This window comes from Parambassis ranga, chromosome 9, assembly GCF_900634625.1.
Source record: "Parambassis ranga chromosome 9, fParRan2.1, whole genome shotgun sequence".
NCBI lineage: Eukaryota > Metazoa > Chordata > Actinopteri > Ambassidae > Parambassis > Parambassis ranga.
In genome coordinates this window covers 4800466-4818614 of record NC_041030.1, presented here as the reverse complement: position 1 = coordinate 4818614, position 18149 = coordinate 4800466, and the positions used below count along the sequence as shown (strand labels likewise).

General features: G+C 40.2%; 1 protein-coding gene across 1 annotated transcript; it reads left to right on the top strand.

The window, feature by feature from the left end:
- The first annotated feature begins 3860 nt into the window (after window positions 1-3860).
- On the top strand, window positions 3861-17856 carry htra4 (HtrA serine peptidase 4). The gene is made up of 9 exons (XM_028414088.1): window positions 3861-4311; window positions 10996-11095; window positions 11168-11372; window positions 12879-13073; window positions 13156-13188; window positions 13717-13831; window positions 14206-14263; window positions 15368-15463; window positions 16682-17856. The coding sequence occupies exons 1-9, from the start codon at window positions 3894-3896 to the stop codon at window positions 16836-16838; spliced, it is 1377 nt and encodes a 458-aa protein (XP_028269889.1). The 5' UTR covers window positions 3861-3893; the 3' UTR covers window positions 16839-17856.
- Window positions 17857-18149: the final 293 nt, after the last annotated feature.

Sequence of the window (18149 nt, the reverse complement as noted above, 5' to 3'; positions counted from 1 at the left end):
TTGATGTTTCAGGCTTTCAAAATCTGGCAGCCAGAATATTGCAATTATAATTCAATATTGTGCTTTCCATGAACAAATAGCTCCACATTGATTAGATGTAGATGTGACATTTCTTAAATATAACATAAACTGCACTACATATAAATAAAAATATTTACTTAACAATATGGTGGGTCTAAGTTTAAAATCTGATTTAAAGTAAAAGTAGTGTAAAGTAGTATTGTGGTCTATTTGTGACATCACACACCATGTGCCGTTTACACCATCCGCCAAGTGACAGCCCACACAGGGATACGTAGCTGAGGACTCTACTTCCATCAAGGGAGAATCACCTGTTGCAATCAGTCATAATCTGAATTGACCAATCAGCATCCATTAGCACAATGCTAGCATCCTTAGCATTAAGGAAAAAAGAAAGATTTGTCTTCTGCAACAGGGGTTACTGCAGCAGTTTACCTTAGTAGAGTGCAAAAGTACTTGTGAAAAAAAATCCAATTTTGGTCAATAATATATCCCCCAGATATAACACATGGTTACATTTAAATGTTAATCGAACATGTGTACCTATAGCGCAACATAATCCAATCATGGGACCAATACAGCCACAAACATTTGTCCTAAACAAACAAATTCTTAATATGGTTCTCGCCATATTTGGCTACCAATGTGATGGATTCCTGCCCCATGAACACATAGAGAATGCACCTATACATTATTCACTCCGTCCAACAATAGTAGGTAGACAATAGCAGTCTATGTCCCAGATAGTCTTCATATTTTAACACTGGCTCCTGGTGGCACAAACTATGCTGCATACTTCAATACGAAACATATACTCAATATGAATCTGTCATAAGGCAGCAGTATGATTAATTTCTACTCTAATAATATCTCATTCATGACATCAACCTTCTTTGACTCCATTTACTTTTGAATTTTTAGCTTCATCGTGAGTCCAAATCGTTTATATGGGCTGCATTTCATTTCCACTTTTCCACATGAAGAAGCACTGCACATTACTGAGAGAGTCACAGAGAAGCTGAAGCTGCTACACTGAGCCCGGCTGCCCTGTCAGAGTCTATCGAGCTATTATCAAGATCTCTCGCTCTCAAACTGTGTGCAATCACAGTGTCACTGACCACGCTGATGAGAAAATAAATACACAGATGGACAATCTATGTCTTCCAATCAACACAAAATAAATAGAGTCATTTAAAAACTATTGAGTGGCGCATTCAGGAGAGCACCAAGAGTCGAACAGTTCAGTTTTAGACACATCACATATCATTTGAACAGTGCTCGAGCTAGGTGTTGCACTTCTTAAATAACAGTTCACTTTGGCATTATGAGATTGTTTCTTTAAATGCAAACAGAGAGAGAGATAAATTGAGCTGATCGATGGGAGATCTCCAGAGACTGAAAGTGGGCTCAATGTAAGTGGGAGGTCTTAATGTGACAACTTCTAGATGAAGTAGCCAAAATCTGCTGAGTAATTTCATTTTCTTTCAATATTTTTTCACACAAGGAAACAAACAACGGTAGCAAAGTAGTGGCTAACAGCAGAGGCAATCTACTGACAAAAAAGTGTACCGATTTGTAAGTTACATCCACACACACATACTGTACATAACTAACCACTGTTTGCCATCAGCTCCACACTCTCTTCTCCTGGTGTACTATAATGGGTTAAATCGCTGCATACATGGAAACCTCTGACAACAGCCAATTCATTTTCTAGATTTTGAATTTTGAAGTTTGAACAAACACAGACACACACATTGAATAATCAGACTTTTCCTAAAGGAACTGTAGAAGTTACTGACCACCCCGAAAAGTGGTGCCCCCACCAGAAAACAATTGTAATGCTCAAATTCTTATATGCAAACATTATGTTATATGATTAAACTTGATTTCTTTTACATTATTGGGAGTATATGTCATATACAAGAATGATTAAGCTAATTCAAACAACCTCTATTTTGCACCCTCATGTGGTCATGAGCTTGGAAATGACTCAGAAATGCCAGATAGGCTTATGGCAGATGGGAGTTTGCCCTATAACCCCTTTTTTTGTGCGAGTACATGCCTTTTTCTGCCCACCTTTAACACACATTCCCATAAACTGCTTGTTTAATTTGCAGTTTTAATTCAGCATTTGTATAAGATAAAGGAAATGTTTACCTTCCTCGTGTTTATCAGAGTAAGTGTATTTACCTGTTTGCAGGCGCTGTAGTCTCTCCAGAAACTCATGTGTGTTGAATGGATGGACGACCTGAAAGGCGCTGCGTCCACTCTTCTGACAAAAGATGCAGAGATTATATGATCAGTTGTGTCATAGATTCACATTTACAGGTTGGTACATTCGATCATCAGTTAATCACCTACTCTCATTCAGTGTTCATCAACATGCTGCTTTGAAATCAGTTCCTGTAAATGTCCAGTGTATTGATCAGTTCGAATTAGCAGACGATCAAACTCCTCAGCCTTTGTTTCTGAATCAGAGGCCCCTAAAAGATAACATGAGTGGAATCCCACAGAGTGTGTTTAAAAAAAAACAGCATCAAATGGGGTCCGTGTGGATCAAACACAGGCGCTGCCCTCCACAGGTGCAATTTAGGTTAGAAGGCCTCTGATCGATGCACAGCTATTCTTTCAGCCATAACAAGAGCAGACACTTAATTACAGCCAAAACAAAGAGGTTCAAGGGCTGAATGAGTAAGAGCAAAGAAGCCAACTTGCATCTTGAACGCCACTCATACGTTAAGCACAAACAGAAACTTAAAAGTCTAACTGATAACTACTTGATTCTTAAAAGTACTCCAAACGTATTTTGCACTTTCCACATCAGTGTCAGCTAAAGTCCAAGTCATCCATATTGCTTTGTGCTTAATGAAATAAAGAAAGCATGCAGTGGCGTTAAACACTTCAGGCTGGTCTTAATTATGCAAAATGGATCCCAAACCTAAAAAAAAGGTAATCAGAGAACAAACCTGGGACGATATGACAGAAGCAGGAATCAGGTAGGTGATATTAAAGGGTTAAACGAGCAGAGAATGCGTACTAACAGGACTAAACCGAGAGGTAACGGGAGGAAACAACACACAGGTGAAACTAATGAGAGTGGAGTAGGCAGCCACAAAAGTACCAAAATAAAACAGGAAGTCAAACTAAGAACCAGATATTTTCAAAATAAAACATCATTCCGCCTAAGAACCATGACACATGTTGGCAAAAAATTACACTTATGATGGCGATGCAGTTATATAGTGTCAAATTAACTTGAAGTTTCGGCTCATTAGCTTACTGAATTTAGCGGTTTAGCTCTACAGCTAGATAAGCTCACAGTGGCACAGCTAGCACCTTGTTGTATATATATTGCAGTTGCAAATATATATACATCAACTGCTGTTTGCTTAAAAAGTTGGTTTGAAATGGAACAGTGCCAAACATGCTGACATGGTAAAAAAAAAATATGTAACTGCAAGACTTTGCCCAATGGCTCCACCAATAGTTACCAAGATGGCGTCCAGTGAGTGTGTTAATCAAAATAATAAAGGCATACTACAGTTGTTCATGTTACTTTAAATGCCAGGGGTTTAACTATAAACCACACACTTAAAGGAAAATATTTTACCCTACCAGAACTGCATGAGAGGGGGAAGAGACATAAAAACCACAACCCTGATTCAGCTGCATTCCACAGTGGTTACAGTAGTCTGACATTCGGGCGCACAGGAGCGCGAATCCAGGCACAGCATGCTGCTACTGGATAATTACTGGCCTTAAGCCATATACCTGTGAGCAGTGAAAGCAGCAGGCAGCGGGTTGTCTTCGCGTGTTACACCTGCAGAGCGCATAGGCAGAGGGACACTGTGCACCGACTGAGGGTCACGATGAAGTTCGTAGCGTACTTCGCCCTCCTGTTCTCCGCAGTTTACGCAGGCCTGCTGAGGAACAGACAGACTTGCCCACAAGTTTGCGCATCCCCTCAATGCCCCGTCCCGCCGCGCGCCTGTTACTACGGACAGGTGAAGGACGCGTGCGGGTGCTGTGTGGTGTGCGCGGCCGGGGAGGGTGAAGTGTGCGGGGAGCGGAGCGGCTTATCCTGCGGGGAAGGGCTGAGGTGCGACTCCGTCCCTGGCAAGGCCAGTGCGCTGCGCAGCGTGTGCGTGTGCGCCTCCTCCGGTCCGGTGTGCGGCAGCGACGGCAGGACGTATCCCAGCATCTGCCGGCTGCAGGCTGAGAACAGGAGAGCCGAACTGGAAGAGGCCCCCCCGGTCATTTTGATCCAGAGGGGGCAGTGTGACTCAGGTGAGTTGGACTTCTTTTCTTTTATGGCATCAACAATAAAATAACATAACTTATTATGTTATCATTGCAAAAGGTGGCGTTACTATTGTTTCTTAAAAATATTTTTATTACATTAACAAATAAATAATAATAATGATTTCTCCTAATCCGCAAACGTTTTCAACAACATGACATGGTGCATGTCATAGCCTCTAACCAGATTTCTGCAGCTGCCAAGAGACACATGCAAAATGTTAGAATTGACATGTGTTTATGTATTGCCACAAAAACCTGCAGGCTGTAACAAGTAACGTATGCAACTCATGGAAACACCTAGCTTGTAAGATCTGTGTCAGTTCATGTTTTTTAATTTGTTTGCCACTTAATAGGAAAAAAGGCATCTGTTCTTTGTTTCAAACAAAAAAATGATGTCACAAATAATAAAAAAATCATAAGAACATGGCTGAAAACTGGGGGGGGGGAGTCAAGATAAAGGTCAAACATTGCCCAGATGGCTCACCTGTTGAAGCTGGTCCTCATTCCAGCAGCTGATTCCCACCTGCAGGCCTTTCGTCATATCACCATCTCTCTGCTTCTAATTCTCCTGCCTCTCTCCTCTGGCAACTTTCAATCAAAGCAAAATGCACAAAAATGAAATACTTAAATCAAACAGATGAGGCTTGGAAAGTGTAATGTAGCCACATATTTCTACAACACATCGAGGATTGGACAGAAACTATCAGTATGATAATGTTTTGGATAAAAGATTTACTCTATACATATTTAAATAGAGGAACTAAAATAAACTTAAATAGAAGAACTGTTTTTGTGATCACTAGAGACCAGAAAATGACTCAGTTGCAAGATAATGATCTACCAAATAAAGTCCACGATCCAGATTACAAACAACAGAGTTAGAGCAAATCCAAAAACATACAAAAGGATGCAAGCAAAGTCCAAACACAGAGAATAGTTAAAACAAAAATAATGGCACAGAGTAGTGAGCAACAAGGATATACAGGTGAGCCATAATAATGTCAGGAAGCATGGCAAGAAAACAGAGCGATTTCTAAATAATACATGTGAACATTCAAAGTCCATTTAGATCACCAAAGGGTTAAAGCCATATAAATAACTTTACTTGTGTGAATCTTTAATTGTTTGAATTCCAGTGGTCTTCAAGTCATCAAGAATTTTAATGTTAGAATAAAAATAAAATAAAATATGTATTTAAAATATAATGTTAAGATAAAATGCTATGTTAGAAAAAGTTATAATAAGCTACTTAAAATGGACTCATTAAAAAAGTTATCTTTACTGAGACCATTCGAACACCACCTGCTCCTGTGTTCTCCATGAAGAACCCTTATGACCCTTATGATTCCAATGGAAAAGCTAATAGGCCTTTGTACAGACTGAAATGATACAGTCAAATAATATATATATATATATATATATATATATATATATATATATATATCTGGAAATGTCCTCTGTTATATATTGCACATATTCATGCACAGCATGGAGCAACAAGACAAAAGAAATGCAGTATGAGTTCTTGCTGATGGTGTTTAATCCTCCTGAGGGAATCTCATGCACAGCTACGGTCTATCCTTTTCATTTTGCCATCCGGTCATATCTATTTTCATAATGTGCAGCTTCTCATCCTCAGAGGTGAGAATGCGTCGTGCATTAAGACCTCCCGCTGCTTTATTTTACAGGCAGGATTCTGCAGAAGCTTAACAATGGAAAAGAGAGCATGAAAGGGAGAATGAATAGCAGCTAGAAGATGGAAAATCCCAGACAAGGGAGGATTAAATATAGCCCTTCATCATAGAAATGTGACCTCCTTTATGGTGACCAGAACAATATAAATCATAGGGCAGAGGTGGCAGAGTTAGTAATCCATTCCCAGCTAATTAGGTTTTACCCTGTTTGTCCACAGGAAACTCTAGCGTCCGGTGTCTGTCAGACACAATTTATGTCACATAACAACTGGAGACGGTGTTACAAATTGACTCATTTATAAGGCCGCACACTAATTTCCCCCAACAGGAAACAGAGAGTGAGCAGACCGTCTTTGATTATTCAGCCAAAAAATACTGAAATCTTCTCTTTTTTTATTTACCTTTGTTGTTTCCGCTTTTTAAAATCAGCATCTTTAAACTGTTGTTACATTTTTTAATGTGAAACTCATTTGCTCAGTGTAAAATATTTAAGCATATCTGCAACAGAGATAACAAAAACACAGTTAAACAACATTTTTATAGTGTTTTCGGCCTAATATACAATATGGGTATTAATATTTAATTTCAATTATAAATTTAGGATGTACGTTTTTGTTTTATATTTATCTTTATTTATAACAAAGTAAATTTGTCTAAATTTGTAGAAATACATGATTTTTAATATTACAATATTTTAGTATTTTTCAAGCAGAATGTCACCATGTTTTCACATTTTTTAACAATTTTGTTTTACTTGCACTGGACTTGCTTTTTACATAAACTTGTATGTGGTGTCTTTCATTCATATGTTTTCTGAAAAGTAGCTTTGAGGCTCAGTGTTACAGACAAAATGCAACTTTTGAGTATGAATATACACTTTGGTTAGCAGGCGCTAGCTGTTAGCTAGAGATTCCACAATAAGATCGAGCCGTGCCACTGCTGTTTCCAGTCTGTGGTTTCAGTTTATGGATTGAAGACAGGCATTGGTACAAAACTGGGCTGGAGCGTCATGTTGTAGCAACACACATTTCTTCAGTGGTCATCTGAGATTTTCCATGTCAAAAACCATAATGTGTCTTTATAGTATAATGGTGAAGGATCAGCCCACACCCCCTAAAGTCTGACAGCCAATCAGTGCAAAAAAGTGACTGACCATATAAATCCATATAAATCTAGGTATAAGCTCTTTAGACAGTTGCATGTAGCGAAATGTAAAACATGGATTCAAACTATGTTGCTATGTGCTTGCTGCTACATTACACAAATGATAACATTAAAGAGTGATTCATTTGAAATGTGAGGAAGTTGCCACGTCTACAATACAGTTCAACTTGTGGTCCTCCAGGAACTCCTCGGTAAAAATGAGCAATTTCTGTTTAGTATTATGGTGGAAGCGCTTCCTTACACACACACACACACACACACACACACACACACACACGTCATTCAGACAGAGTAGCTGAAGATATGCCAACATTTCTGGCTTGTCTGTTTCTTGATCACCGTGGTTACTGAGCAGCAGCGGAAGGTGATGAAATGTACTGACAGCCACTCGACACACACACTGCTATCTACATGTCACAGGGCCACACTGTCCTTATTTCACCTTCTCTGCTCTGGTAGGTAGCAGTAAGTTTAAGATGGTTGACTTTTCCCTAATCTCCATTAAAGGATGAGTTCAACTAAATGCTGATTTTGTTTTTGTTTTTATTAGTAGAGAGTGCAACCGGGATTTTGTTGCTTAGCTGAACTGGACACAAATGTGTGCGTGTGTGTGTTTGGACATTAGGAAGCATATTGCATTCACAAAACAAATTTCTGAGCCAATAATTTTGAATTCTGGAAACACTGTACTGTTGTCAGAAGCCATGATTATCTGTGAATTTAATGTAGCATAAAATGCAGTAGTCATGTTAGCTCATTAGATTAGCCAGTTGCTAATGTTGCTACCATGTGTTTTATATTCACTTTCACAACTACAGGCTTTAGCTGGTTTGAAAGAACCTGACAGACAAACTGATACCTCCTCCTCCCCATTTAATATCATTGGAAGTATTCATCGATCCTCTAGGTGACTCACAAAAACGACACAACCTGACCTTTCCAACAATCCCCGCAGCTAAGTCAATCAGAATCAGTCAGTGTTGTGTTTGCGTGTTGTTGCCCCAGCTCATCAAACATAGCCTCCATCAATTCTTTCCAACGCCGTGTGGGTGCTGCCATGTTTGTTATCTTCTGCGTGTAGGCGCAGTGACGTTGAGCGTGTTCGGCAAACACATGCGCAGTGGGGGAACAGCCTTCAGGTCTCTCTCACGAGAGGCGACAAAAATATCAAACATGTCAGAAATTCAACCAATCATCCGATCGCCATTTGTGCGCATTCTCGTGAACACCAGTACACTGTGCGATTAAAGATGCACAACAAAGCTGAAATTCAGCCCCACCCAAAAAAATCGTACAACTCAAAATTCGGGTCAAAATTGGACCAAAAAACCCACAGTGTATGCCCGGCTTTAGTCTCACCTGAACTAATGCTGTCAACAGACACTCAGGTCCCTTCCCGCCAGCATAACACACCAGCAGCTGTGACTCAGGTCTTACAGCAGGCGGTTTGTTGATTGCAAGCGGCAACCTTCGGGGCTCAAAGTTGAAGCCCATGCGGAAGTGTCAAAACTTGTAATTCACGCTGCAACAGCTGGGGGTTGGCTCCAAAAGCGAGTCATTTCCCATAGACTCCCATGTTAAAATGGCCGATTTCACAGCAGAAAAAAACATGTTTACAGCCTGGTAGAAAAAACCACTCTGGTCTCAGATGATAGGTTCTCTTCTAGTGTCAATTGTAGGGGGGGTGAATTTTTTTACAACTCACTCGTTTCAATTGTATTCTGACTTAAAATTACGCCTAATTATGGGCGTTGCCGCTTGAGTGACAGACAGTTGACGTATCACAGCGTGAGTTTCCTGCTTCCACGATCGCCCGCCCCCCTAAACCCCGCTCGTGCTCCCCCTCTTTGTCCATATTTGGAGTTTTGGTGGACGTGACGCTGCCAACATGGCGGCGGTCATCAACGTCCTGGAACCTCCCACCGAGCCTCAGAACGGCTCTTCAGAAACAAACGGGTGACGTCACGGAAGCTCTGTCCATAGTTTTTACTGTCAATGGTTGATTGACTCTGATTGGCAAGTGTACTTGTTGGGCAAGACACTGAACCTGATGTAGCTCCTAATGGGGAACAAAAGCTATCAGTGCAGACTATTTACATATGGCTTACGTTGGTGAAGTGTGATTTATCAGCTATGGTAGGTGTTGATATATGGTAGATACGTGTCCTGCTACACATCCCTGTAGTCCTTTATTGCCCTGCAGTTGTCATCACTGAATCAGCTCCTTCACCCACCTGCACATCTGCTCCAAATCTCCCTAATCAGCTGCACAGCATTTTCAGCAGCCATTCAAATAAAAGTGCTGTATGCCTGTTGAGGCACATACAGTACAGCCTGTCCTTACACTCAGAGCAGGTGCTGCAGCTAAACTTTCATTTATTGTATCTCAAACAAAACACAATGATACGATACTACAGAAAACAGAGAGAAGATTGGTTCAATAATATGACATTATGTTATTATCCTAAATATCACATGGTCCTTTTTGAAGACCAAAGCTTGTGTTTTACTTGCCAATAAAATGCTTTTATTTTAAACAGAGGTGTAAAAGTCAACCCATCATGCATATGACTCCACTTTTCAGTATTTCCACCGTCTTGTATTCAGAACACACTCATCAGGCAAGTAGCAACACATCTTTGCTCCTCAGAGTGCCATTAAAGCTCTCAGAGGAGCAATGATTTCTTTGGTTTCGCAGACATACTGGCAAAAAAAACCCTTGTCATTAAAACAAAGATCAGACTGGAACAACAGCACATACTAAGAATAATAGTAATAGTAATGCATTGGTCCTATACAGCACTTTTTTGCTGGGCACTTACATCACAAAGTGCTTACATTGAGGCACCTTCACGCCACATTCTGTAAACTACACATGTACACATATAGCTACAGCTCCCCAGGGCTTCCAATGTGTGCCTACAGCCTTTCTGACCACTGCAAATTCATTGATACAGCAATGAGTATGCTGGAGGCAATGTGGGTAAAGGACAAGAACACATGACAAAGATAAGGGAGAAGCCGGGTTTGAACTGCCAACCTTCTGGTTATTGGATGACCCACTCTACTAAGCCACTGCCACCTAGTTAGAATCATATTCAGGCTTTTGACCCAAGATGAGTTTGACTCAAACCTGCCGCTTCCTAAGTCCTCCTCTTCTGCCTCCACATTCTCTGACTGATGCCGTGTTTACAAAGTTACACAAACCAACTTGTCAGTGCAGAAGCAGCCCTATATGCAAAACAATATGACAGTTTTGCCAAGAGCTACTTTGGCAGAATACCAGCTGTTTTTTTAGCTTGTCAGAGAGCTCTACATACAAATCTACAGTATGCTCTGTGCTGGCAGGGTAAACGCAGCCCTCTGTTACACTGCATGGCCGCGCCAAATGTGTCAGCCATCAGAAGAATGCAGCACACATTTGATTCAACGTTTTAGTTTCACTTAACCTCTCAACATTCAGCCTATTTTCTGCTGAAAACACTAAAAGCTTGGAATCTCTCTCATGGTCTCATGGTGACAATGGACATGGTGATTCAATGTCTCACACACAGCACTGATGATGATATACAGTGCTGCTTGAAAGTGTGTGAATCCTGTTGAAATTTCTATATTTCTGCATAAATATGAACTAAAACATCAACATTTTTTCCAACCCAATCAAAGGAATTAATCTGAATTATTTCACTTTGTCATTGATTTATTTAGGCAATGAATGCACCATCAGAAGAACACTTCCACTGTTATGGAAGCTCCTGCAACAACAGACTGAGTCTAGTGATTTATTGTCTCCTGTCTTGCATCCTGATAGGAGTGCAGCATCCAGGAAGTATGCGCTACAAGTTTAACTTCATAGCAGACGTGGTGGATAAGATTGTCCCAGCTGTGGTGCATCTGGAGCTTTTCCAAAGGTAAAAGCAACAATGAACCTTGATGTTCTTAAAGACACACACTGATTTCATCCCCTTTTTTTCTCCCCCAAGAGTGCCATTTTCCAACGAGGAGGTCTCTGTGTCCACTGGCTCAGGCTTCGTAGTGTCTGAGGATGGCTGGATCGTCACCAACGCTCATGTGCTGACCAACAAACAGCGGATAAAAGTTGAGCTGAAAAGCGGCATGGAGTATGATGCAGTGGTCAAGGACGTGGATCAGAAGATCGACATGGCCCTCATCAAAATCGAGCCGGATGTGAGCACCCTGTTTTTTGTTTTTTTTTTTTCCCCGCCCTTCGGCCCCCTGAGGGTTTTGTGCTAAATTCAGTCCTGTGTTTCTTTCCTCTGGCCTTGGCAGCTTGTCATCAGAGGCTAACATCAAAGTGCATTAATCCTGTGCACAAAGCTGAGCAGCATATTCCACAGAGAAAATCATCAAGGGCCTATGGCCACCAAAATAAGACTCTGTTCCTTAACATGGTCAATTTGTCATCTGAATTCCTCTGGGGTGGTATTTGGTCATGTCTCGTAAATTCAAAGCCCCAGCTACTTTTTGTATATTTCTATATTTGTGTGTGTGTGTGTCGATTTGAATAAAACATGTCGCTGCTCAGACATGCTCATACACACTGTGCTGCTTTGTATGGCAGTGGGGGCTCCCCTCCCAACCACTTCAGTCAGACTCCACTCAGCGTGGAGCGCATGATTAACATTTTTAGCACTGATCTGAATACAAGACGACTTTAAGAAGTAAACTAGAGGCATCACTGGATCTGACTGCTCTAAAGGTGATGGAACTGTCCTCAAACAGGGAGGAAGTGCTATAAGGAAAGCTGCTCCCATCTGCCACAATCTTCTCCATCATTTTCTTGGTTACCATAGTGGCAAGTTCTGCCCTTAACCAGCAGATGCACCACAGAAAGGCACAAAAAGTGACAGAGAGTCAGATGCAGCATAACAGCGATCACTGATCTAACTCCACCTCTTTCTGCAAATTCAAATTGACAGGTAGGAGTAGCAATGAGGGGGGAAACAAAATCCATAGAAAATCACTGTTATGATTCAGAGTTCAAGGATGAAAAATCAAAAACATTAAACTTAAAATCACAATTAACTGAATAGAAACCAGGCAGAAACAAAGACACAGAACAAAGATAGACAGGCACTGTGTTCCTTTGAGCTGAGATATTATTGAATTTTTGAAAAAATAAACTCTGATTCAGTTACACTGGATATTAACAAATCTTTAACCTGTTGACACTTAGTATAAAGTCTAAAAGATAATGTCTGATTGAGCATGTGTGAATATCTGGACCTACTAAAAATGGCTTATTTTGTGCAAAAGATGCAGTGCCCCATTAATCTGATGTTAGTATCCATTACTATCTGAGTAGTATTGTGTTTTTTAAGGCTGGTACTGATGTCAGTTTGTGATATTAGAAAGCTATCATTCTGTTCTTTGTGTTCTTATGTAATCAGAAAAGTAGCCTGATGATGATTTGTGAGCATACTGTATTAGTTTCTGATTTCTATACTCAACTATACTAAACTTTCTTCTGGACTTTTGTGGGGACAATGAAGAGAATAGACACAGCTCTGAGTGACAGAGTTCCCAGATCTCTAGCCTTATTAGCCCTCTATTCTAGTAGAATAGAAGAATCGAGTCTAGTTCACATTGACTGAATTGCTTCTCACTTTGTGGTGTACGGGGGGTGTTGTTGTGGAGTGGGACACCTCCGTCACTTTTACTTCTTCTGTGCAGGGTCCCCTGCGTGTGCTGCACCTCGGCCGGTCCTCAGACCTGCGTCCAGGCGAGTTTGTGGTAGCGGTGGGAAGCCCCTTCTCCCTTCAGAACACTGTCACCACCGGGATCGTCAGCACCGCCCATCGCCACGGCCTGGAGCTGGGCTTTAAGGATTCTGACATGGACTACATCCAAACTGATGCCATCATAAATGTGAGCAAGTGATGAGCCACATTACTTTTACTGATCGTTTCTGGCCCTAAATTGATGTTTTTGTCGCACTTTGCATTCACAGTACGGCAACTCGGGAGGACCACTTGTCAACTTGGTGAGAGGATTTACAGTGCCATCACGTTTAAAAGGATAATACTATCCGTTTGCATATTTGTTATGCTTTCTGCTTTGTGGGCGATCATTCTTGTTTTATTTATGACAGCAAGACTAAGGTCATTATTTTTGTTTTATTTAATACCCAGTGTCTACAGTCTGCCCCCGCAGGTTCAAGATTAAACCTTCTTTCCAAATATTATAGGACAACGCCTGATTATGCAGACTTTGCATTGTTACTGTGGAATAAAAATCACACAAATGCTATATTCATTTATCAAGGTTAATGCTTCCAGATTCCTTTCCCTAAAAAATGCAATCCTTTCTAACACAGGATAGTTGCCATACCGACGCTGCATTTTATAAATCGTCCTTCACTGTGAAAACACGGATAAGTTACTATAATAAGCAGGAGGGAGGTTGTAGGAAAAGAATGCCTAATAGACTGTGAGCTGTGCACTGGAGGAAATATTCTCTCTGCTCTTTTGTTTGTGTGAAATCTGTGAATTTCACATTCTGTGTTTAACAGGATGGAGATGTAATAGGCATAAACACTCTCAAAGTGACAGCGGGGATCTCTTTCGCCATCCCAGTGGACAGGATACGTCAGTTTCTTGCTGACTCTTATGACCGACAAGTCAACGGTGAGAATGCTGGTCAGTCACATTCACTCTGTCAGTCAGGGTGGCCACACAAAAGACCATTTTATGCTTGAGTTTGGGCCCAATTTGTCCAAATTAACTTAAGTGTGTGTATGATTATTTGACTGTTTCTCAAACATGTTGGATGTTTCATAAAGAGCTGATGATGTGGATCATCCTCCAGATTTGCTTTTCTTATGAAGTCATGTTTGATCATGTACGTTTCTGTGATATCTGTGGGGAAACACCAAATTGAAATTGTTACTGCACTTACAGGTGTTTGTGTGTGTGTGGTCATCATTGGACCTGAAAATCCTCTTTGTTTGTATCTAGCCTCAGTAAGTCAGTTAATCAATTATTTGTTTGTTTGACTGCAGGAAATACACCACAAAAAAAGAAGCTCATAGGCATCCGGATGCTGCAGCTCACACCATCGTGAGTAAACATCTGTATGAGTAACTGATGGTCTGCTTAGATAATAATGCTAGGTAATGAAGGGGGGATTTTTTTTCATTGCAGTACCACACATGTCCACTAAATTATAAAAGCAGGGCTAAGTGGCAAAATGGAGATATGGGCGGGAAAAAAAGGACCTCCTATGTCCTTTTCTTACCCACTTGTCCTTAAACCTGGTTTACTATGAGGTCAAGGAAAGATGAGATGGAGACGTTATTATTAGAAAAATACAACCACAGTGCAGAATGAATGTGACTGCCCTCACACTAAGCTAGATAATCAATGCAATAATAGATGTATTGATGTAGGTCTGCTGGGGTTAAAGGTCAATGTTCTGCACCATAGTGTCTAAATAATGTCCTGTTTTCACCTCTTATATTGGTTAAAATGTCCACAACTTTACTGTAAGAGTTATTATGAGTGCATCCAGCTACTGACAAACCTTTGTCAGTTCCCTCCAGAATCATAGAGCACCGTGCAGCATTCTAGTCCAAACACAGTGGTCAGGACTTTTTTTTAATGTGGTGTCTTTTATTATGGAGATTTTTTTAGCCTTGTGCACATTTAGATACACATCAATTCTACATATAAGACCTTTCTAATCATGGAAGAATGACTCATTTCATTAGCCATTTTTGTCAGGGACACTTTGGTCTGATTATTTATGACCAGCTTCTCTTCTAGTCAGCATTAGTCAGTCCCCCAGTCAGGGTTAAATTAAACGATTATTAAAAATGATTTCATTATAATACTGTGATAACGCACATCATGCCTGCTTTTGGCTAACCTTGCAGTAATGCTAATGCTGTCTAGCATTGGCCTGAATGCTGACTGTATTCTGATAAACTGAAACTAATATATTAACGATGTAGGATATTCAATTTTTATTGACGTGGTAATATTGTTCTATATCTCATTTTGGCTGATTGAATTATGTAGTTATACTTGGAGTGTTAAAGGAATGTTAATTTCAAATGTCCTACTTAGATCTTATTGGTGTAACACTTCAAACTATTTTCTTTGGCAAATTTAAACTGAATTTGAGATGGGACAGTGATCCATGTCCTCTCGGTGTATTTCTAGTTTGATCCACGATCTTAAAGAACGTGAACCTGAATTTCCAGACGTGAGTTCGGGCGTTTACATTCATGAAGTAATATCTGGAACAGCTGCATCCAGGTAGGGTTCAAGTCACACTCCTTTCTACCATGTGATATAAAATACTAGTTATTTAATAAAAAAAAAAAACTTAAAAAAAATGTTTCCTTTTCTGTAATTTATAAACATTTCCTATGTTACAGTAATAAAAAAATGTGGACTGTCCCTTTAACAATGAACCGCTTAGAGAAATAAAACTATGATATATTGCTTCTCAAGGAAGAGACATCATGGCTCAAACGTGGAGAACGCCATTTATGTTTTTGTACCCTATGTACCCTGCCTATCGTGACTATGGGCCTGTTGTCATCGATAGATAGGTACATGCTACATGTTGCCTTCTGTGCAATAATACGATTGGGTTGGGTGTAGTTGGGCAGAAAATAGTTCCAACTGGAAAAATTGAAAAGATTCAATTTTGAGGTGAATTGTCCCTTTAAGTAAATATATTGCGCACACTGGAAAAAATGCACCATTGACCAACCATGTATGGTGACAAAGACAAGACTATTTGTTTTATTCCTGTCAGTAGTAAAAACAAGTGGGACCTCCTTTGTTTTGTCCTCATAAAAGTTAAACAGCTTACATTATACATAAGTTGTTGCAGACACTTCCCCCAGTGCCTTCCTGATATGTGCCACAGTTTAAAAATTAAAGGTGTTTATTCTAAACAATCCTGAATTTATTAGAAACCTTACCTAACCTGGAGCTAATCGGCCTGATGCACAGTCAGGGCTTGTTTAAGCACTGGCTTTTACAAAATGCAACAGTAGAGCTGCGAGCTGGCATTTGGAGGCCTCTGGGTATTTTTTTTCCTTAGCTGTGGAGAGCATCCCGCACTTCTCAAGGCTGTAGATTGAACTGTGGTCCGACTGCTCATTATAGTTGTGCTTCCCACAGGCGAAGCTCTGACATCTTTCTCCTGGTACAGACAGGATCTCTCTCTTTTTCTTTAGACTGTCTATATTCTTAATAGTCTAACCCCGCCTCCAGTGACATTGAAGCCTGAAGCTTTGAACAGCACACAGCAGCAGCCTAACACACAGGCAGTCGGTTCACCATCACAATGCTGAATTGTCTGATAAACTACTACTCTGTCCTGATACTCTAACGTATGTTCTAATGCATGAGACAGCAAGTGTACCACTTTTGTTTACAGTGTTAACTAATAGGTCATTTAACAGCTGGGTTGGGTTTGTTTTTAATGTGACCGATGTATTGATGATGTTTTCTGTGCAGTGCTGGAATGATCAATCATGACGTTATCATCGCCATCAACAGCCGACCCATCCGCACCACGCAGGAAGTACGTGACGCCGTCCAGAGCAGCACCGCACTATCTGTAGTGGTCAGACGGAAAGACGGGGACGTGATGCTAACTATTGTTCCTGAATAGACCGACCGATGAACAGCTGTCTATTCAAATATAGCATAAATCTGAACCAATTTGAGATCAAGATTATGAACCACAGGTTAAAGGGTCATTCCAATCAAATCCAGAAACAGAGTTCTGATTTTATTTATTGGCTGGGCTGGGCTGTATTCACAAAGGTTCTAAGAATCCCCTCAGAGAGCTCTTATCTTGGCCTAAAAAATCTGAAAAAAAATTCTGAGAGTGACTCTAAGGAAGGAGCAGATCTGAAAGATTGATCTTAGTGGGGAGGCGTGTTTGACCCCGTTGCTGAGCATGACGCATTGTTTTAGGAGATGTGATTGGTTGACAGGAAAAAAAACATGTGAGAACACGTTCCTAATAATATAAACAGCATAGAATGGACAGTGACATGATGTCTTGTAGTCTCAAATGATGATGTGATCATAAACACAAATGGCTGATATTATGATGAGATATGATATTAATGTGGGACTACATGCTCGGCTGTCATCAATGTTCTGTGGTTGCTGTCTGTTGGCCCAGATTTACCTGCAAACATAATAGGAACAGGTGAAACAAGGTGAAAACCAAACTGGAGTAATGCTCACTCTAAGCAGTTGACGCAAGTTGTCAGAGTAAAATTCAGCCCAGTTATTACAGTACATTCTATGAGACAGACATGAATGGCCAGAGCGCAGCAGATCAACGCTTCCTTAACCCTGGTTTTGCTCACAAGTGGGGAGCATGAAATATGATGGGTTGTCTGCAGTCTAAGAGGAGGTCAACCTCAAACATTATGTCCGCTCCATCTAATCTGCAGCGTGTTAATAGCTCACTGTCATTCATAGTCATAGTTTCTCCTCTATGTCCTCTCTGTTTAAGGAACTCTTAAGCCTCTTAAAAGTCCTCCTCTCTACTCTTAACAGTTGTTCACCTTAAGACCTGTCTTAATGACTAAGATGTTTTGTAAATCACTTCTAACATTTACTGGGATTTAAACATTTATAAGGGGAAATTTTTAGAAAACAGCATTCATAAATGCTGACTGTCTATGTGTATCAAAAAAGACAGGAAAACATCACTTGTGCTCACTGCCTTCATAGATCACTGCTACTTTCCTCTTCCTTGTAGTATTTGGCATCTAATTTTCCCTCTATCATTATTATTATTATTATTATTAAAATGACAGTATTGACAATATTGTGCAAACAAAATCATTAATTACTTGTCATTTGGCCAGTATAAGGATATTTGTTTCTCGGTGTGGGATTATTTAATGGTATGTATATATATCCAATGAATTGTTGTTGTTTCAATTTGACTTTTATTTCT

What these genes read in the sequence shown, in the direction of transcription:
- htra4 (XM_028414088.1), top strand. Translation starts at nt 3,894, where the DNA reads ATGAAGTTCGTAGCGTACTTCGCCCTCCTGTTCTCCGCAGTTTACGCA. An exon ending in GAGGGGGCAGTGTGACTCAG is followed by an intron (nt 4,312 to 10,995) that starts GTGAGTTGGACT and finishes GCATCCTGATAG; the next exon opens with GAGTGCAGCATCCAGGAAGT. An exon ending in TTATGACCGACAAGTCAACG is followed by an intron (nt 13,832 to 14,205) that starts GTGAGAATGCTG and finishes GTTTGACTGCAG; the next exon opens with GAAATACACCACAAAAAAAG.